The sequence below is a fragment of the Papio anubis genome, chromosome 1, assembly GCF_008728515.1.
Source record: "Papio anubis isolate 15944 chromosome 1, Panubis1.0, whole genome shotgun sequence".
NCBI lineage: Eukaryota > Metazoa > Chordata > Mammalia > Primates > Cercopithecidae > Papio > Papio anubis.
In genome coordinates, this window is record NC_044976.1 from 115,056,182 (window position 1) to 115,078,205 (window position 22,024).

Consider the following 22,024-nt stretch of genomic DNA (forward strand, 5'->3'; position numbering starts at 1 on the left):
TCTTCCTTCTCTGCTTCTTATTCTCCTCCCTGTAGTGTACTTCTGCAGGAGTGTGAGTTTAGGTAAGAAAAAGAATCAGTGAAGATAGAGCAAGCGCCAGCCCGTACATTGCAGCAAGAGTGGCGAGGGAGGAACTGGAATGAGTCACCAAGTACATGGTCCCCTGAAATGCAAAGACTCAAAGGCAGGGACTGCACCTGCCTCAGCACTCAGAACGTTTACTGAAGTGGTAGGTCCACTTAGAATTAAACAGAATTCAACTGAAGGACAATACATGTTCAATCTAGATATATTAGAATAGCAACAGCAAGCAAGGAGAACAGAATAGTATCTATTATTCCACCACACAGGAACCAGCACCCTGGGGACATTCTGCAAGAGACTCACCCAACACATGCTTTTCGAGAAATAAAATGGGACTATATTGTTGATTGTGAAGGGTACCAGAAGATGCTGATGTAGGACAGGTAAGCCCCATTGGGGCTTAGCCTGGGAGTGTTCTTGGCTTCACTCAGGAAAGAATAAAGGGTGAGCTGGTGGTGTTAGACTGCAACTTTTATTGAAGCAGCAGCAGAGGTACTGCTCCTTGCAGAGCAGGTATACACTACAGTCAGAGCAGGTATACACTACACTACACTACTGCCTAGAGTATCAGCTTAAAGGTAGTTTTGCAGTCCCATTTGTACCCATTGTAATTATATGCAAATTAAAGGGCAGATTATGCAGAGATTTCTAGGAAAAGGGTTGTAACTTCTGGGTCTCCAGGTCATTGTCTTGGAAAAAGGTGGTAAAGGTTGGGTATTGCCATGGCAACAGTAAACCAAAATGGCACACTGGTGGGCATGTCCTATGGAAAGCTGCTTCCACCCATCTCTGTTTTAGCTTGTCCTCAATTTGGTTCAGTGTCCAAGCCCCACCTCCAGAGTCAAGTTCCACCTCCTACTTCAGTGCCACCCTAAAACATGCCTTTTTAGCATATGGGTTATTTTGAGCAAAAGGCCATCATGAACCAGCAGAGGCAGTAAAAGCTTTAAAAACACGGCACGAGATTTTTCTTTTGTAAAGAAAATTTACAATTTCTGAAGAAAATACCCATTTGTAAAAGGTATCTCCCTCTCCTGTATCCAGAAGAGGAGGACTCTTAACAACTCTTATCAATGGAGAAGGCATTGGCTTCAATCTGCCAACAAACCTTACTAAATAACTCATTGTTTACCACACTTTTCCTGGTTATTCAATAACCTGCCTCTCCCACCCAGAAGCCCCAAATCCCTTTTTGTTTGTTTAGCCTAAGATACTCTACAAGTCCAAGTTCTAACATCCCTTTGGGTTACTCACCACTGGGTGCTCCCATGTTTATGAGGGATACACATCTTAATCAACTTCAATGTTTCCCTTGTTAACCTGCCTTTTCCCAGTCTAGTTTACAGGGTTCTAGCCAGAGAATCTAAGATGAGCAGAAGAAAAAGATTACTTTTCTCCTCTCCTACAATTGGGATCTGTTTTTGTCATATTCCACAGCTTGTCTATGTCATGATTTACTTAACCAATTTCCTTCTCTTAGACATTTAAATTGTTTCCAATTTTGGCTTTAAAATACTGCAGTGTATAAATTTATAGCCAAGTCTAGTACATAGCCTTCATTATTTCCTTATGATAAAATCATCCTTGTGGACTTGTTAGAAATCCACATATTTTTGATACTTCTAATTCACACTGACAAATTGCCCACCAGAAACTATACCTATTTGCAATTCTCCTATATACGAGAACGCTATATACAAGAACGCCCACTTTCACCATCATCAACACTATGTTTTCATTTTTCAAATGAAGATGAAAAATGCATCCATGTTAAAACTGACATTCCTTTATTCATAAATAGAAACAAAATTCTTCTTTTGTGGATTGCTCCTTTTATGACTTTGACCTATTTTAATATTAAGGTGTCTATCTTTTCTATGTTTACAAGAAAAATTTAATATTAAAAATTTAATGTTTACCAGGCACGGTGGCCCACATCTGTCATCCCAACACTTTGGGAGGCCAAGGTGGGAGGATCACTTGAGCCCAGGAGTTCAAGATCAGCCTGGGCAACATAGTGAGACCCCAGTCTCTACAAAAAATTTAAAAAAAAATAGCCAGGCATGGTGCCACATGTCTGTATTCCCAGCTACTCAGGAGGCTGGGGCAGGAAGATCACTTGAGCTCAGGAGGTCAAGGCTGCAGTATATTGTGATCATGCCACTGCACTCCTTCCTGAAACAGAGCAAAACCCTGTCTCTAAAATTAAAAAAAAATTGTTATGCCTTTGTCATGTATCTTGCAAGTAATTTGCTCCTTTTAGTGCATTCTTTTAATTTTTTTATGGAAAAATACAAAGTTTTCACATTTTACAGAGTCAGATCTACCGATCTCTTTCTTTTTCATGGTTTCTGCCCTTGAAGCCATGCTCATCACTCAGAGTAGAATTAGTTTTAGAGGAGCAAAATCAATGTTTCAAATAGAGGAGCAGAAAGCTGCTCTTCACATGCTCCATGAGGAAAGTGAGAGGAAGAGAGGGCAAGCGCACTCAAAAGCTGAGACGGGGGAGAGGATGGCCAGTGCCACCTTCTCTCCACCAGGCCTTGACAGACTGGAGTTGGACAGCGGCTGGTGGGTCAGCCACTCACAAGCAGGGAAGCTCTGTGCTACTCCTCTGGGTTGGCAGATACTTTTGAAAAAATATGTGTGCCCTAAGCATCCTTTCTTAAAAAGACATTTTTTATTACAAAAAAAATGTTTACTTCCAAAATTTTAAACTTCACAGAAATTAATAAAATGTGAAAGAAAAATAAAATGCCAGGACCCCAATTCATTATGCCAAAAGGAAAAAAAAACTGAAAGTTGAGTCACGCAAGAAACTGCCTTTCCTTGAGTTCCTAAGCAGACAACTACAGACAAAAAGCTGCTGTCTCCAGGGGTAGCTACTCTATGTTCACCTTATCTTATGAAAGTGCCAATTTACTGAGCATGAGAAGAATACACAATTGACCATTCCCCTACCTGCTTCTTTTCTCTTGCAACATATGGATTCAGTAATGTGACCGTATCCTCCCTCCTTCCCCTCTGACCGGCTTTTCCCCTTTAAATACTGAAGCCTTCAAAATCATGTTGAGAAAAAGGCACAAACCACAGATTGTTCCTGTGGTTCTGTGTTCCTTTTTGTCCTTAATGTTGATGAAGTAAACTTCTAAATTGATTGAGACCTGTCTCAAGTATTTTTTGGTTTACAAAGGTAAGAAGTGAAGATTTCATTTCGGTTCTCTCGCAGTCTAATACCTGAAAGACAAGCACTGTAAAAAAATTCACCATCAGCCCTTTCAGGCTTTTTTCTCACACATACCTTAATGACAACAGAGTATGATACAGTATACTGGTATACCCGTAGCATAGTATAAGCACAGTATCATATATAAAAAGGACTAATCCTATAGATATTGTTTTGCAATTTACTCTTTTCATGTGATTTTCCAAAAGCATCTTTCCATGTCTTACTTTTAGGCCTATGTTACACTATTTTGATGCTTATGCAATATTTCATAATATGAATATACTATAATTTTACTGGTTTGCAATTTTTTATTACAAAAATGATACAACGAATGTCCTTGAACAGCATTTTAACACAGCCGTGCTTTCATTTGTGTGGGATAGATTTCTGAAGTTAAAATCACTCGGTGAAAAAAAGACAAATTTTAAAGTTTGGTGGAAATGATAAATTCCTTTCCCCAGAAGGTATTGATTTATATTCCCTCTGATGTTGTCTGAAGGTTCATTTCTCCACACATTCATGTTAATCATGTAAATTATCATTTTTCCTAATTTTGCCAATCTGATGGTGAAAAATGGTATTTTATAGCTAAGATATATGCATATAATTTTGGTGACATTGGACTCCTCTTGCGGGTTTGATATTTCTTCTGTGAAGTACTTCTTCTGTAAGCTGATCATTTATATCCTTTGCCCATTTTAAAAACTATTTTGTATTGATTGATAAGAATTATTTCTGTTTTGAATATTAATAATTTTATACATATCGCAAGTATTTTGTCATGCCTTTTCATTTTGTTCCTTATTTCTTCATCTGCACATAAATCTTACTTCTTTACATCATCAATTGTGTTCATCCTTTCCTTCTTACTTTGGATTATGTGTTATATGTAGATAGGCCTTCCGTACTCAAGCTATAAGAATATCTTTCTGTATTGTCCTTTTAGCATTTTAATTAATTAATTATTTTATTTTATTTTATTTTTTTGAGACAGAGTCTCACTCTGCCACCTAGGCTGGAGTGCAGTGGCACCATCCTGGCTCACTGCAACCTCTGCTTCCCAGGTTCAAGCACTTCGCCTGCCTCAGCCTCCTGAGTAGCTGGAATTACAGGCACACGTCACCATGCCTGGCTAATTTTTGTAGTTTTAGTAGAGATGGGGTTTCACCACGTTGGCCAGGTTGGTCTTGAACTCCTGACCTAAGGTGAGGAGGTCCGCCTCGGCCTCCCAGAGTGCTGGGATTATAGCTGTGAGCCACCACGCCCGGCCTCCTTTTAGCATTATTGTAGTATTTTTGCATTTAAAATTTTAATTCAACTCTTGTGCATTATTGTGGAAGATGCTCATACGACCATGAGGTAAATATTTGGGCTTCCTTTTACCCGGTAATAGCAAACAACTGCTTTGACTTAATTTCATTTCCTCGGCAACTTTCTGACAGATAATATCCATATTTGTACTTAGAGTTGAAAAAGAAAACGAGCACCTCTTTTACAGTTTTTAAAACTAAAAAATATAAATGGGACCTAAAGAATTGTAAAAATATAAAATGGGACCTAAAGAATTGTAACGCTGAAAATGTGCTTTGGAAGTCTGTCATGGTTATTCCTCTTTTTAGGCATCTTTTCAGGGCACATGCATCTCTGCATCATTGTCTCTTTCCTTGTGTCACAAATTTCTGTTCTCTTTTTCTCTCCCTCATTTCTTTTTTCTCCTAATCTCTCCTTTTTCTTAACCACCTATAATGTTAATCACTTTAAATGCTTTTGACTCGTTTGTTTTGGTGGTTTAATTGTATTTCATAGTCTCCATGCTTCTTTGTTTTGGAACAAGTTTCTATTTACCTAACTGTGAATTTCACTAGAGTTGTAAAATGTACACGGAACATAGGATTTGGGGATTGCAAGCATTTACAGCTGATACTTAATTTCTTTCTTTTCATCACAAAAACGATTTTAGAACATGAAAAATATCTTTGGAGAAACAAAAAAATCAATTTCCTAATCATTTTATGGGCATACTTTTCAATATTTATAATCATATAGGATAAATATTTGCATTCTGCTATTGGCTTGTGAACATTTACCTATATTTCTCTGTGGTCTTGTTAGGGACAGTATACCTAAGTGGATAAAAGGCTGGGTGGTTGAATTTGGCTTCTTGTTTACAAAAGACTGATCCTTAGTCATCTACTTAGCCTCTATGTTCCTTTTCTCTTTCACTGAGATGAGAAAATCCATCCATCCCAATTTTTTGTGAGGATTAAAATGCGGTAAGAAAACACACACTCATAAACACATCTGCTTTGGTAAAGGAGCACATCAGAAGGGCTGGCTTGTGCGCGCTCTCGCTCTCTGTGTATGTGTGCTGTGTTTTATGTTACTGTAAAAGATGTAAAGAGAGGCACGTGGTTAAGTTCTCGGGGTGTGGACTCCACCAGTCTCACTTCAGTTCCTTTTGCATGAAGAGCTCAGAATCAAAAGAGGAAACTAACTCCTAAGATGAGCCTTCCATGTAAAATTGTGACCAGCTTCCTTCTAATTTTCCACGTTTCTTCCAAAGGTAAGTTGGTGGATGGGTCTCCACTGTCACGGTTAGAAGCTTCTTCTTCGGAGACCCTGAAGTAAGCATAAGAGCCAAAGAAGTCCCAACCCAACCTTCCCTGGAGGTGACTCTCAGTAACTCTTTTGCTTTTTCTAGGTGCAGTCTCCAAAGAGATTAGGAATGCTTTGGAAACCTGGGGAGCGCTGGGTCAGGACATCGACTTGGACATTCCTAGTTTTCAAATGAGTGATGATATTGATGATATAAAATGGGAAAAAACTTCAGACAAGAAAAAGATTGCACAATTCAGAAAAGAGAAGGACACTTTCGAGGAAAAAGATGCATATAAGCTATTTAAAAACGGAACTCTGAAAATTAAGCATCTGAAGATCCATGATCAGGATAGCTACAAGGTATCAATATACGATACAAAAGGAAAAAATGTGTTGGAAAAAACATTTGATTTGAAGATTCAAGGTAAGTGTTCATTCCCTTAATTGCTTTATTTCAGTGTGGGTGCTATTTGGCAAGTTGGAAAATAGCATTTATAATATTCCCCAGCGCTGACCTCTGCCTCCAGGGGGGCTGTGCAGGAAATCAGATGCATGTCTCCTGCCCCAGTGGAGACTGTGGTCCAATGCTGGAATGGGATCCACACATCTGATAGACACATCTGAAGTCTACCTGCCTACAACTCTCTCTTCAGGTGGTTACAGGAATGTGGGGCTGGGTGAAGAACCTGGATTGAGGTGGCATTAATCAGGAGAGGGACACAGGTGGGCAGAGAGAAAAGGCAACTGTTCCAGGTTGCTGATGAATGGGCAAGTTAAGAGTGGGGCGGGAAGAGGCTGACTGGAGAGCAGCGGGCCTTTCATCGACAGAGCCCATTTCAAGCCAGGCTGCCCTGAAGGAGGAGTTATATGGCAGAAAAGGCCTGGAAACAACATATTTAAGGATGAACAGCCCTCGTTTTGGATCTGCTTGTCAGAGCGATCCAAGGTGATAGGTGATTTTTGCTAATATGTGTAGAAGATGCACAAGGTGTGGCTTTATTTATCTCTACCTGTACTGGGAGGGCAGGAGTGGATATTGAGGATGGGGTTAGGGAGACTAGTCAGAAAGCTGCTGCCGTGATCCAAGGGAAGTGAGGACCAATTAAATCAGATGTTTTTGCATGCGGCCTGGGTATCATTAGGTTATAAAGCTCCCTGGGGGATTATAATGAGCAGCCAAAGTCAGTCACCACTGGCTGAGACCAAAGGGTGCCTGTAAAATGGGAAGAATGAGGATAATAAGGGTCAGGCATAGAGAAAGGTGGCTTGGGCAAGGGAGAGAAGGAAGAGAAAGTGGAATCGAAACGCCATTGAAGTTGAAAGCCCAGGGGATGCTGGGGAGGGAGTCATAAGAAGGAAAAAGAAGAAGCTGCGCTTGACTTGGGGAGGCAGACAGGAACCCCAGAATGACACAGGCCAGCCATTCAGTGAGCAAATAAGCATTTCTGTGCTTCACACAGAAAATGTCACCAGAAACAGGGTCCCCTCCTTCTTCCTCTCTGTCTCCAGCCCCGTCTTCAGCACCTGGGCCTACCAGCAATCCCAGATAGTGTCAGATTGCCCAGTCCAGCAATCCCAGACACTGTCAGCTCCCCTGCAGTGACAACTTTCCACACCCTAGTCCTGCAACCCTGAGTGGGAGCACCTTGTAGAAATGTAGTGGGGTTGAGCATGGTGCTCAAAAGGGCCCCTGATTATAGGCTCTGGAAACCACAGATCTCAGGACTCCAAACAGCACAAAATTTGAGTGTCCTGTTTTGAGTGTGAGCCCTACGCGGGAGACCATGCTGGTGTTTTCACATTTGGGTCGCATTTAGCATTGCGGTGGAAATAGTGGCTACCAGCTAGGGGTCAGGTGCTTGCTTACATGATCTTACTTAAAGCTCCCAACAATACTGAGACATAGCTGTTATTATCTCCTTGTTATATGTAAGAAAACAGAGACCTAGTCAGAAGCAGCTTGTCCAAGGTCTCATTGCTTGACAGGAGCAAAGTCAGGATTCAAACTCAGAGGTCTTTTTGGCAAGGATGATGACCTTTTCTTTTTTTTCCAAGCAGCTTCATTGAGATAATTCACCTAGCATTCAATTTGTCCATATACTAAAATGGCCTTTAGTATATTCAGTTTTGCAACCATCATCACAATCATGTTACTGTGTTACTGTTATAAGTAGAAAAAAAAAAAAATCCATTCTGAAGAGACAGGCAAACTTCATGACCCAACCCCTAGACTATGTACTAACTGGTTGCTGAGTGTTGATACTTTCCATTTTCTTCCTTCTCAGTAACACCAATAGCATCTTAGAACTGATCATCATGGGATGAGAAGAAAACTTTTAATTTAATTTCTGCATGCCTATATATATTGGGACATAAATGAAGTTTGACTGTGATGTTCCATGGGGAAGATATTGGTGTCTGGAAGTCAGAGTGGGAGGGAATCATTGAAAAATAAGCTAGTGGGTCTATATTATGAATGGAGAGAAACTGAGAGGGAAAAGTGGCAAGTCTGGGGGAAACAAAGCAAAGAATTAGAAAAAAAAAAAAAACACCAGAGGAGGAGGAAAAAGAGAAGGTCACACAGCTAGGAAGTGATGGGGCTAGGATGTAGACCTGAGCCATCTAATGTCAAGCCCAGGCATTTTCCTTTTATGATGCAGTCTCTCTCCGGGAAAGGCAAGAAGTTTGTGATTATTGAACGCATGAACTACCACTAATAATGTCAGTGCCTAATGATCTGCCCAGGACTTTGCCACATGTTGCTCCTTTTGTGACAGGTGGGGCATGTTTTTCTGATCCTTTTCCGATGCTCTGAGGAGGGCCAGTGTAGACCCTGTGAGCGGCTGAGCAGCTCTGGGCTGGGAAAAGGCAGAACCAAGTCTCTGGTTCCCAGGCAGGTGCTCTTTTTCCCCAGAGCCTTGAGCTCCTTGGACACCCACGTGCTCACATGTACCCACCTGGCCTTCTGCGCCAGGAATTTGGTTGGGGCAGAAGTATCCGAGGTCCCCGTTCACATGTCAGTGTGGCGATTCCTCCAGGATGGGGTTCCTGGCTGCTCTTAAAGCATTGCCCTTCTCAAACTCCCGAGGCACCCTCTTAGCCATATTCCTAAACCCTGACTGCCATGTTTTATTTAGATGGTGCCCTAAGGCCACCCACTGAACCTCTCAGAGCCTTGAACATTTTTTTCTGTAAATGGGAAGAAAAACATCAGTCTCTCTGTTAGGATTAAGTGATATCATACACGTGAAAGCATTTTAAGGTATAAGACAGCATATAAACATTACATATGATACCTTATTTAGTGGCAAAATGTATCTATGAATGTCATCAGAAATAATTTTTTTCTGAATGCTCTTTGTAAATAAAATCATTTCCAAAAGGTGCTAGAGGTCTTTGACATGGTTCCCTTGTCCCTAACTGACTCCATCCCCCACTGTATAAATAGATATGCTCATTAAAATCAGAAAATGGCCTAAATTGAACTGGATCTTTATTTTCTTTTTAGAGAGGGTCTCAGAACCAAAGATCTCCTGGACTTGTATCAACACAACCCTGACCTGTGAAGTAATGAATGGAACTGACCCCGAATTAAACCTGTATCAAGATGGGAAACATCTAAAACTTTCTCAGAGGGTCATCACACACAAGTGGACCACCAGCCTGAGTGCGAAATTCAAGTGCACAGCAGGGAACAAAGTCAGCAAGGAATCCAGGATGGAGACTGTCAGCTGTCCAGGTGCGTGGCAGGCGTCACTTCACAAACACAGCTCTCCAGGCCCTCAGGAGGTAGAGGCACGCTGCTCCAGGTCACAGGTGCTCATGCTGGGAGGCAGCCCTGGCTCAGGATGAAGTGTGAAAACATATCTCTTCCTCCTGGAAACCTTCAAGGGAAGCCTCGGGGGGGTGGTATTCTATGGTTACCCATCCTGGGAGTCGTCCCACTGAGCACAATTTGACCACAAGCAATTTTAAAGATCCTCTTCTAGGAGAAAGAATTGCAAAACTGAAGAGGGAGGAGCTGTAGAGAGTATCTCATGCAAAACCCCATTTTCCAGAGAGGGAAACTGACTTGCCCAAGGTCCCTTGGCTAGTTAGTGACATGATTCCAACTGCTCCCCTAAAGATCGTCAGTGGTCAGCGCCTCCTATCAGGAATAAAGGTTGCAGAAACCCTGAGGGGCAGGGACATGGGGGAATGGAGCCCTTGAGGCCAGAGGACTGTGGACAGCAAGGCAACACTCCTGGCACACAGCAGGATGGCAAGGCTTGGGGACTAGCTCCAGAAAATCTCAAAACTCCAAGACCGTAATGGATCCCCAGTGTCCCAGCCTGACGTGACCTCCAGAAGCATTTCTGAGAGGCAGCCTGCTGTAGTGCCCAAGCTCTCGCCTGGGAGTAGAGGTCTGGACTTCTAGTTTGGGTCTGTCCAAATTTAGCCAGAGAATCTTGAAAGAGTTTCTTCCCCTCTCTAGGCTTCAGCTTCCTGGCCCACGAAGAAAATAAGCACCATGTTCACAGACTATTAGATGAGTAGGCTCTTGGATCCACTTCCAAGTTCATTCATGTGGGCCATTGGGCTGCCTCACAATATGGCAGCTAGCTTCCCTCAGAGCCCTCTAAGAAAGAGCAGGAATAAGTGTCCAGGACAAAAGCCATGGTCTTTTTGTAACTTAATCTCAGGAGTGATATCCCATTCACTTCTGCTGTGTTCTATTCATTAGAAGCAAATTAATAAGTCTAGCCCACATTCAATCAAAGGGGATTGCATATAGGTGAGAATACCAGGAAGCAGGGGTCATTGAAGGCATCTGAGAATCTGCCAATCACCAACTTGACCAGCATCACTTCACCCCCGGTTTTCCCACCAGTCATTCTCCCACATTCCCCTATCACTGAGGCACAGTGAGTGAAGTTGCCTCTCCTTGACTTCACAACTTCTTCTTTTTTTTTTTTTTTTTTTTTAAGACAGGATTTTGCTCTGTTGCTAAGGCTGGAGTGCGGTTGTATGATCATAGCTCACCGCAGCCTCGACCTTCCAGGCTCAAGCGATCCTCCCACCTCAGCCTCCCCAGTAGCTGAGACTACAGGAGGATGCCACCAAACCCAGCTAATTTTTATTTTTTTTGTAGAAATAAGGTCTCACTGTGTTGCCCAGGCTGGTCTCGAACTCCTGTGCTCACACAGTCCTCCCACCTCAGCCTCCCAAAGTGCTGGGATTATAGGCATGAGCCACTGCAGTGTCCTCGGGAGATCTTTGATTAGAGTTGTCAGATATAGCAAATAAAAATACAGTATAAGTATGTTTCAGATATTGCATGGAACATACTTAGGCTAGAAATTATTCATTGTTTATCTGAAATTCAAATTTAACTGGGTGTTTTGCATTATATCTGACAACCCTACTTTTCATGTTTATTTTAACTGGAACCCACAAGTGTAAAAATGTGTGTGTATCAGGGATGGAAGGAGGGAGAGAAGGAGGACCTTGGGAGCAGCCAAGGTTTGAAGGCTGGAACACTTATGTCCCTTATTCTATGGTGCAGATCAGAAGCTGGTTGGGAGAAGGACCACTAGGGAGATGGGAAGAATACCTGGGGAGAGATTAGGGTGGAGGAGCTGCTCTTAAAGACCTGAAAAGGGATTTGGAAGTTTTATTCTGAAAGGCCAAGGCAGAGAGGAGCAATGATCAGAGTCTAAACATTTGGTTCAGATTAGGTGAGCGTTTACATACTTAAAACCAAAACACTAGGAGGAAGGAACAGATTCTGATGCGCAAAAATACTTTATCACATAAACTCATGGGCATGTGATCTCCAAGAGAAACTGTAGGAAGATAGTATGCCTGGATTTAGGAACTGGGAGGGCATATGTTTGACTGACAGTGCCACCGCTGCTTCTGAAACATAATGGAACATTCCCCACCACGAGCACTACCAGGTGTCCCATGGCGCCACACTGGACAAACTGGAGAGCAGGCTGGGTAAAGCATTGCCTACATTCCTGCATGTGCCCAAGATAAAGTTGTGGCCACCCTACCTGACAACTCAGAGATGGAGCTGGTGGCTGCATGACTTAGCCATGTGCTCCCCAAAGCATTTCAGGCCTGCCCTGCCCCACCCCGGGTCAAATCTGAAAAGTTCTCAAGCTCAGCAGGAAGTGGCCTCTGGTATCTCCTGCCCCTCCTCCAAGCCAGTAGGGCCTAAAGGGCCCTGAATCCTTTACTGACCTAATTTCAATGGTTTAAGATTATGCCTGCTTCTCTGGTGGAGGCCTCTTCATCAGTAGAGCTTAGAGATGTTGTGTAACTGGCAGGCAAAGAATGGGTCGGAGAGAGACTTCAGGAAAGAAAGCCAAGATGAACAAACCACTGCAGTCTGATAATCTGTTAAACTTGGTTTCTGAGCCTCTGACCCTCTCCTTGGGGCCCATCCTGGGCTTCATGTATAACAGTGTCTCCCTAGGATCTTTTTTGCCTGGAGGAGCATTTCTTTTGTGATGCTGGGCCAAGTTCTAGTTTGTTCTTTAGATGACTCCATCCCCTGACCCCAGCCCCACTGCTGCTTCTCTAACTGCTATTGACTCACAAAGGGCAGACAGCCCTCCCGTTTCCCCTGTTTCTGGGAAACAGCTCCCAGAAATACCAGTGCGAGAACACTAGTAAGAGTGAGACCTCACATTTGTGTTGTTTTACAGTTTACAAAGCACTTTCATATCCATTATCTGATTGACTTCCAACAGCCACCTTATGATGTAGGTTTCATTATCTCCACTTTACAAAGAAGGAAACAGGCTCAGAGGGGTGAAGTAACTCTCCAAAGTTCACTACAGCTCTTGCCTAGAAAAGCCTAGACCAAACCCATTTCCCTTAACACCGAAGTCACTGTTTTCCTCGTTGCATTACAGTGACTGAAGGTCCAGAAATTGAAGACTAAGTCTACTGCTGTTACTAACGCACTGTATGCCTGGTTTCTCTCGTGGCTCCAGGGAAACTCTGTGAGGGGGTGCTGGCCATGAGGTCAGAGTGCTGGGCCGGACAAGTGAAATATTTACCCTGAGTGTTTGGAAACTGCCTGGTAGAGAGGGTGAGAAGGAATCATGGTGCGGGGGGCGGGGTAGCCAGAGACGAGAGCAGGATCAACAGCGCAGAAACACCGAGACAAGGGGTTGCTTAAGGGAACTGCTCAGCAACAGATATTTTGTGGCTTCGGGCAACTCATCCTCCCTCTTGGGGCCTCATGTTTGAAACTAGAGGTTCCTTTAGAGTATCTCTAAGATCCTCGGATCTAAAAGTTTGTGATGCTGTCCATGACGGGGGCAGTGGGCAGGCAGGCCTTGGTGCATGAGCAGTCAGGCATTTCTAGTCCCTGAGAGCAGTTTCCCAAGGAGCCTGCAGATGGAGCTTCCCCAGGACCTTGGGTCCTCCCAGGGTTGACACCACTCACCACCCTTTGTGAGCCTGGGAGCTATGGGGTGAAAGGTCCCAACAAGCTCTCTTATCTGCTGGATGCAGGAGGCAGCGTCCTTGGCCAGAGTAACGGCCTCTCTGCCTGGACCCCTCCCGGCCAACCCACTTCTCTTCCTTTTGCAGAGAAAGGTCTGGACATCTATCTCATAATCGGCATTTGTGGAGGAGGCAGCCTCTTGATGGTCTTTGTGGCACTGCTCGTTTTCTACATCACCAAAAGGAAAAAACAGAGGAGTCGGAGAAATGGTAAGCTCCCCTTCTTTTGTCCCACCGCAGGCCCCAGCAAAATCCCCATGAAACAGCTCATGGGGATGACACCTTGAATCTGCAGAGAAAATAATGGAAATAGGTAGTTTCGGAATGTCAGGGTTGTAGCCAGCGGGTATAGCTTGTTTCATTTTGTGGTTAGCTTGATTTTTGAAAAACAAATTCTTAGTGGTGACAATGTGGGAGCTTTGAGACACTGAATCCAGTTGGCCTCATTGGAATCCACCACTGAGGCCTACTTGGTGACAGGCTAATGTGAACATCTTTTGAATGAGCCACACTTCTCTACATAGGTAGAAAGGTTAGCTCCAAAACGCCGTTTCTAGCAATAAATGTCCTGTCTATGGGTGACCGAAGACTGTGGACTTAGTCTTGGGTTCAGTCTAGGAGCTTGGTTCAGGATCAAGCTCCTAGAAACACAGGGAAAATCATTCAGGTCATCAGGTACTCACAGGAAAACAGCTAGCAGGGTGACTGTGCCCCCTTTGCCAATTCTCTGTTTGAGGGATGTGTTAGGGTTGAGAGTTTCTCCTCGGATCAGGCCTGTCCGACAACCTATCAGCAATGAAAAGGGGAGCTGGCTCAGGGAGCATCCAGGCCAGCCAAAGCAAAACACTTCAGAGAATGGCCAACCCAGGGTCACTGTCGGAGCACAGATGAGGGTGTCAGCCATTGGCGGGACTTGCAGCCAAGGGAACAGGCCCTGGGGTTCTCTGCAATTCACGTTCACAGCAGGACTTGATCTCTCCCTAGAACCTGCAGGCACAGCCGCACCACCTGCTTCCAGTGCTGCCCAGGGAGGTGGTCCAGATTTCCCCAGGCAGCGGTGGCCTTGGGCTCTGTGCCCTCTGGATTTGGTTTCTTTACCTCAAACTTCTTCCTCTGTTCTCCCTCTGCCTCCCCGTCGGCTGTGGTCCCTCAGCCCCACGTCCCATCACGCCACTGCCCCCAGCCCAGGTTCCGAAACATCTTCCTGAACTTAGCCCCATTCTTCCCACCACCATTGTCCCACACTTTCCACCACAGTGCAGCTGAATCACTGGCAGGGCCCTTAGGCATGCCCGGCTTGCCCTCCTCTGTGCCCAGCTCTGGCTGTTCTCCATGCTCCCCTCCAGCAAAGACCCCTTCTCCATTGACTAATAGTCGAAGACCACATCTTCTTCCAAGGTGGACCTCACTTGTCACCCCAAGACAAGGTGATCTCTGCCATCGCCAGGCTGAGAAGACCAGCATGGTGGTTAGCTCATGCTGATAAAAGAAAAAAGTCATTAGTCCCTGTGTTTTATATCTATTAGTGCATCCAGCTTTCAGAGTGATCTTAGGAGACAGATAACAACATAGTTGAGTAAACTTAAATTCAGTGAGGTTCAATTATTTGCCTTAAATCCTATCACCAGTAGGTTGACTCAGGCCTAGGCTGAGGCAAGGAGCCCAGAATTTAGGGCACAGAATTTAAGGAGGCTGACCTGCCCTCACACAACCTGAAAGTTGGTGCCTCTTTAAACTGCATGCCTGTCAGCCTCACTTGCCTCATCCCAGTCACGCCTTGGGTTGAGTGACCAGGAGATGCAAACAAGGGAGAAGGACAATGAGCCTGGAGGAATTCCTGGGAGCACACGTTTAGGTGCCAGCTGCAGCTGCTGGGGTGGGCAGGCTGAGACCCACTGTCCTGCTTGAACCAGGCAGGGTGCACAGAGTCATAGCCAGCCTTGTCTGTCCAACCCTGCCTGCAGTCTCAGCCATGTGGTCACACCCCATTCCTCCTACCAGAACGCATGTGCCTCTGTCTATACTTTCCGGTGGCCCTGGGCTCTTCACAGAAATTGACATTGCAATTTTCAGTTCTTGCTCGCCTCTTACTTGATTTTAGTCTTCCTGAGGACAATTTGTGTCTAAGTCACAATGACACTTAACACTTAGAAGATGAGGAATAAACATTGGAAGGACAAATGAACAAAGTGGTGGATGGGCCAGGTGTGGTGGCTCACACCTGTAATCTCAGCACTTTGGGAGGCCGAGGCAGGAGGATCATTTGAACTCAGGAGTTTGGGACCAGCCTGGGCAATGTAGTGAGACCTTGTCTCTACTTTAAAAAATAAATTAAAAAATTAGGCGGGTGTGGTGATGTATGCCTGTAGTCCCAGCTAGTCAGGAGGCTGAGGTGGGTGAATCATTTCAGCCCAGGAAATTGAGAATACAGTGAGATGTGATCAACCACTGCACTCCAGTCTGGGCAACAGAGCAAGACATGTCTCAAAAAAACAAAACAAACAAAAAACAAAAATGGTGGGTGAACAGAGTAGTAAACCAATGGCCGGTGCAAGCTTGCCACATAGGAGATGAAGAAGGATCACCCACTGTGCCATAATTCAGAACTGGGGTCAGGGGTTAGAGCCCTCTGCACAGTCTACTGGATATAACCTAAGCAACGACTGCAGGGCACGGAAGATGGCATAGAGGATGTGTTTTGCCCTTTCTGGAGGCCCTTTCCTCTTTGTGCTCAGAGCACATGAGCCACTTAGGTATCAAAATCACATTGTCTAACTTTGACTCTACGCTCAAAGCCACCTGATGCTCACATTTCCCGTAGTCAGAGGAGGCCATCTGGTTTGAATCAACATCCGGAAGTTACAGGGTGATGCTTAGAGAGGGCTTGTGCTTCCCCAGCCACACATCTCCATAAAGATGTAAGAGGTAATTGTTTCGGCCGGGTGCGGTGGCTCACACCTGTAATTCCCGCACTTTGGGAAGCCAAGGCGGGCGGATCACCTGAGGTCGGGAGTTCAAGACCAGCCTGACCAACATGGAGAAACCCCGTCTCTACTAAAAATACAATATTAGCTGGGCATGGTGGTACATGCCTGTAATCCCAGCTACTCAGGAGGCTGAAGCAGGAGAATTGCTTGAACCTGGGAGGTGGAGGTTGCAGTGAGCCAAGATTGTGCCATTGCACTCCAGCCTGGGCAACAAGAGTGAAACTTTGTCTCCAAAAGAAAAGAAAAGAGGTAATTATTTCACCCCAGGGAAATCTTCTCTTCCTACCTCCCTCTGCTCCCTCTGGAGCTACTGTACTGAAATACCTAACTTACAGCCTGAAGGAGTCCAGAGGGGCCAGCAGGGTGCTCCAGGTCTCTAGCAGCTAGGCACCCTCACAGGTTCCCTGTGATTTTAAGAGTACAGGAAAAACTACATTACGAGTAGTTGTGGGCATGCTTTCATGGACTGAAGTCACACAAAGAAGAAAATCCTGATGGATGAGGAGAGGAGGAATTCTTTCCCTCCTACGGCCAAGAGGATAGGTCATGAATTTCTGAGGAGTTAGTAAATTTCTAAGGACAAAAAGTCCCCTGCATATTCCAATCTCTTGCCAGTAGGTGGGTTGCATGACAGTAGAACTGGGGGAAAGGCAGATCTAACATAGAAATGCCTCAGAAGGAATGTAGTTACTAATATCCTCCATAACTCCTCATAACCCCTTCCCATGCGCTCTAACCATGAGGTTCTTGCTCTCAGGGAACAATCTCTAGGTCAGCACAGAGGTAGGGTTCCAGGTCTGAGTGCTCTCTCTGATCACAGGAGTATCAGGCACAAAGCCCTCCACTTGTGTGTCTTCTTCCTGTTGGTTCCTTGAGTTCTCTAGTCCTAGGCTCTCCCTCTACCTTATGGTGAGCACTTCTTTCTCTCCTATAAGCTTTAGAGTTCTCAGAGAGTAGGGTCAACTTCTTCTTCCTCATTGCATCCCCCAAAGCAGTACCTTTTATGTGCAAGTCGCCTTGCACATGAGAGGTACTCAATATTTACATCAATTTCACCTGGCCAAGATGAACTCTATTGAGGTTTTGTTGTTGCAGATGAGGAGCTGGAGATAAGAGCGCACAGAGTAGCTACTGAAGAAAGGGGCCGGAAGCCCCACCAAATTCCAGCATCAACCCCTCAGAATCCAGCAGCTTCCCAACATCCTCCTCCACCACCTGGTCATCGTTCCCAGGCACCTAGTCATCGTCCCCTGCCTCCTGGACACCGCGTTCAGCACCAGCCCCAGAAGAGGCCTCCTGCTCCGTCGGGCACACAAGTTCACCAGCAGAAAGGCCCGCCCCTCCCCAGACCTCGAGTTCAGCCAAAACCTCCCCAAGGGGCAGCAGAAAACTCATTGTCCCCTTCCTCTAATTAAAAAAGATAGAAACTATCTTTTCCAATTAAAAAGTACTGTGGATTTCTGCACTCCTGATGTGCACACCCATACTTCCATCAGGTGTTTTCTACATGCAGAACATTGTCACCTCCTGAGGCTGTGGGTCACAGCCACCTCTGCATCTTCGAACTCAGCCATGTGGTCAACACCTGGAGTCTTTGGTCTCCTCAGAGAGCTTCATCACACCAGTAAGGAGAAGCAATATAAATGTGATTGTAAGAATTGTAGAGCACCGAGCACAGAAATCTTAGAGATCTCTTTTCCCCTCTCAGATCATGTGTAGATGCGATAAATCAAGTGATTGGTGTGCCTGGGTCTCTCTACAAGCAGCCTATCTGCTTAAGAGACTCTGGAGTTTCTTATGTGCGCTGGTGGACACTTGCTCACCATCCTGTGAGTAAAAGTGAAATAAAAGCTTTGACTAGATCCGAGTCTGCTCATTGTGTGAAGGACCCCAGTATCAAGGAGAGAAGGCTGCCGAATAAGAAAGAGCCTCGCTGGTGTGACAGCAGGATCAAATTCAGTCAACTCAATCCAGTTCTCACTAGAATGACCAGAACATTCTCCCCAGGTTTCAGCTGCAAAGCTGGGTCCAACAACCTATTTGTAGATTTCCATAACGAATTGAAGCCTCCATGCCCAAATGTTAACAGGAATCACCAGAAAACTTAACCTTTTGGGTCTTACTTCCTTGACTGTTCAGACACGGTCATAATGATCTGTACTGTCATCCTTGAAAACAGGGGAATCTATGGATACTGGAGGTGTCATGAACTCATCAGATGACATACAAAAGGATAGGCTAAGAGACAACTCAGTTGAATCAAATCTTAAGTGTCTTAAATGACTGTAATTAAAAGGTCAGACCCCATCCCCAGCTAGCAGTCATGCTAGCTGTACTTTGGGGGAAGTGGGGAGAAAAAAATAATTTTCAGTTGGAGTTCTAAAACAATAGGTGGTGAGAAGGCACCTGCTTTGAAATGTTGGTGCCATGTCTGTGGTCCTGTCTGCCCGCCTTCTCCTTGGCTTCTTAGACTTGCTAAACCTTGTTACACTCTGGCAGGAAGCTCTGAGGGCTAAACCACAAAAACTAAGTATATTCAGGACTTCCTGTGACAGTTCACTGAGGATTGAACTACTTTTTCCTCTGAATCTGAGAGGCTATTGTTCCAGCACCCAGAGTTAATTACTAAGGGCAATGATGAATGAAACCTCATCACCTCCCAACATTCAAACACAAAATCCAGCTAGGTAACAATTGCCACAAGATCTACCCAGTAGAGGGATGAGGGCTCTGACCGGGCATGGTGGCTCATGCCTGTAATCCTAACACCTTGGGAGGCCGAGACAGGTAGATCACCTGAGGTCAGGAGTTTGAGACCAGCCTGGCCAACATGGTGAAACCCCTTCTCTACTAAAAAAAATTAGCTGGGCATTGTGGCACACACCTATAATCCCAGCTACTCGGGAGGTTGAGGCAGGAGAATTGCTTAAACCCGGGGCTGTGGAGGTTGCAGTGAGCTGAGATCACATCACTTCACTCTAGCCTGGGCAAAAGAGCGAAACTTCGTCTTAAAAAAAAAAAAAAGAAAAGAAAAAAGAGGTGAGGGTCCCAGCCCTGCCCCTTTCTCATTCTTCATGACACCTATGAGTGATTTCATTGGCTATCTCACCAGAGTAGCTCATATGCCGTTCCCTTAAGAAAATCTTCCCTGGCTATCCAGCCCTGAGCTCTGCCTTTCTTCTGAAGTCCTGTGGCATTACATGTGGTACAAAACACATACAGCCTATTCAATCCTTCAGCGTTCATTCATTCAACAAACATTTATTGAACTTCTACTACTTGTCAGGCTCTGTGCTAGGCACTAGGAAAACAGAGGCGTACAATTGCATCTCTGCTTTCAAGGAGCTCACCATCTGGTAGGCAAGAAGCAGACCGACCATGGGACAAATGTAGTGCAGTGTGATAAATATAGGTCAGAGGCAAGTACGTGAACCCGGAGGAAGGACTTTGAACCCAGACTGAGTGGTAGGACTGGGGTGACAAAGAGGGCTTCCTAGAGGAGAGACATTTGGGTTGTGTTGTAATAGATTAATTGAGCTGGTGAAGCAGAGGTACAGAATTACCCATGTAGAGGGAGCAGCATGAGCAAGGCTCATTTGGCTTTCTGTTTACACAAACATGTAGTTTCTTTTTCAACTACTGTATTTAACTAATTTGAACATGTCATTGATTTTTCAACTACTGTTTTCAACTTTTTGCATTTCTTTTCTTTTTCTTTCTTTTTCAACTACTGTATTTAACTAATTTGAAGATGTCATTGATTTTAAGTGGCACCGTTCTTTTATATGCCACTAAGAAAGAAAACTTCTCAGTTGCGTTGTAACAAATACTAAGATACAGTCAATTTTTAGTCACGGTCCCATTCCTGAGATGTTACAATGTGAAAAAATATGCATTTTAGAATTGATGAAATGCATAGTAAAGAAGATTTTTGAGTACAATGACCATTTCTCAATATCGCTGCCAGCACTTTATTGAAGCTATCATTAGCCAATTGATTTGATGGGTTAGCACAGTCCTGATGAAAGGAAGGGAAGTGAACATACACAACATCCTTGTCATCTTTATCCAGGGAAGATAAGATGGATTCTCTGCCCTGCACCACCATTAGGTGGGAAACATGAACCTTGCTTAAGATTTGTGCTGCTATCACCCACCTGTCTGACACTGTGTGACACTGAACCTGTCCCAGAGCATGGACATTCTGAGAAGTAGTCAGGCCAGCTGCATAGGAATAATTTGTAGAGCTTGTGAAAAAAAGAAGGCTGACAATTCTGTAAGTTAGGTTGGGGGCCAAATAAACATATTTTTAAACAACCTCTCCAGCTGATTCCAATGGGCATTCAAGTCGTAGGCAACATTGGAGACTATAGATAATGCAGTATTGTAAGAAAAATCAACAGTTGTAGCCCAGTTAACTATTCCTCCACAGGGAAATCTCCAATAAGAAGGCCAAGCATGTTGGAAAAATATCCACATAATTTAAGGCACTGGAACATCCTAGAGGGTTATATGAAGATAGAAAATTTAGAGGTTTCTGATAGCCTATCTGCCCACCCTAAATAGTAGTCTAATCATAGCAGCTGGACCAGCTTAGCTCCAAAATGGTCTCAACTGTAAACTGGCAATTTCATCTCAGTCCTCCTGCTCCTTTTCCTTTGCTCATTTTCTAATGTTAGGCTCCTTACCCATGCTCAGTGGGTTGCAGTTACTCAGCAACTCAAGTTTACCAATAAATTCGCCACCTCAAGACCACTGTGCACGCTGTTGCTATTACACATGCTGTTCCCACTACCCAACACTTTTCACCTGGCTCTTCACCTGTGCACATTCTTCTTTCAGAGCTCAGACAGAAAGTCATTTCCTGGGGGAGACCTTTCCTAACTCTTGAACTCCACTGTAACGTGAATCTTGTGTGAGACCATCTCTGTGTCCAGTTCTGTGCCCATGAAGTTCAATGTTGTGGAAGACTCACAGGTATCGAAGACAGGAAGTTCTGACTCTCTCTGTCTCACACTGGCTTTGCAAGCTTGAGTAATTTATTCAGCTTCTATGAACACTGATTTTCTCATCTATTAAATGAGGATGACACCTCACAAGGTTAGAGTGAGGACTAAATGGAAATAATATATGTAATGTAACTAATATATCCTTGTGTACAGAATGCATCTGAAAACTGTGAGCTTTATTTCTGGCATGATACTCAAGAAGGAATATCCTGGATGGCACATATAAATGGGCTAGTTATTGAAAAGAGACACAGCTCATCATAAATTGATAAATAAGCACTCTGTAAGGTGACTTAGTCTGCTATGAGTTCGATTCATCTGAGTCAGTTTCCTAATGTTGGCTCACATGGAAGAAATGAATGATAAAATCCTACACCAGAGGCATTTAAAGATAAAGAACAGACCTGTGAGGCCACCTCGTAAATCCTAGATTGAGTCACAAGTCTTCTGTCACCTCCGTGGCCTCATAAGCAAGGTTTTCCTGAAAACAATACCAGGACATTACTTCACATGGCATCTTGCTGGTTTATTTATAGCAACACAGAGAAAAGGATGAGGAAACAAGGGAAAATTCTGGTCTTTTTAATTGCCTACCAGACAATGACATTACAAAA

General features: G+C 44.3%; 1 protein-coding gene across 1 annotated transcript; it reads left to right on the plus strand.

The window, feature by feature from the left end:
* Window positions 1–5,712: 5,712 nt before the first annotated feature.
* Window positions 5,713–18,263, plus strand: CD2 (CD2 molecule). Its single transcript, XM_003892469.3, has 5 exons — window positions 5,713–5,876; window positions 6,015–6,335; window positions 9,420–9,650; window positions 13,502–13,624; window positions 17,497–18,263. Exons 1-5 carry the CDS (start codon window positions 5,816–5,818, stop codon window positions 17,814–17,816), a joined length of 1,056 nt encoding a protein of 351 aa, XP_003892518.1. The 5' UTR covers window positions 5,713–5,815; the 3' UTR covers window positions 17,817–18,263.
* The last annotated feature ends 3,761 nt before the right edge of the window (window positions 18,264–22,024 follow it).

What these genes read in the sequence shown, in the direction of transcription:
- CD2 (XM_003892469.3), top strand. Translation starts at nt 5,816, where the DNA reads ATGAGCCTTCCATGTAAAATTGTGACCAGCTTCCTTCTAATTTTCCAC. An exon ending in TTTCCACGTTTCTTCCAAAG is followed by an intron (nt 5,877 to 6,014) that starts GTAAGTTGGTGG and finishes TGCTTTTTCTAG; the next exon opens with GTGCAGTCTCCAAAGAGATT. An exon ending in GGAGACTGTCAGCTGTCCAG is followed by an intron (nt 9,651 to 13,501) that starts GTGCGTGGCAGG and finishes TTCCTTTTGCAG; the next exon opens with AGAAAGGTCTGGACATCTAT.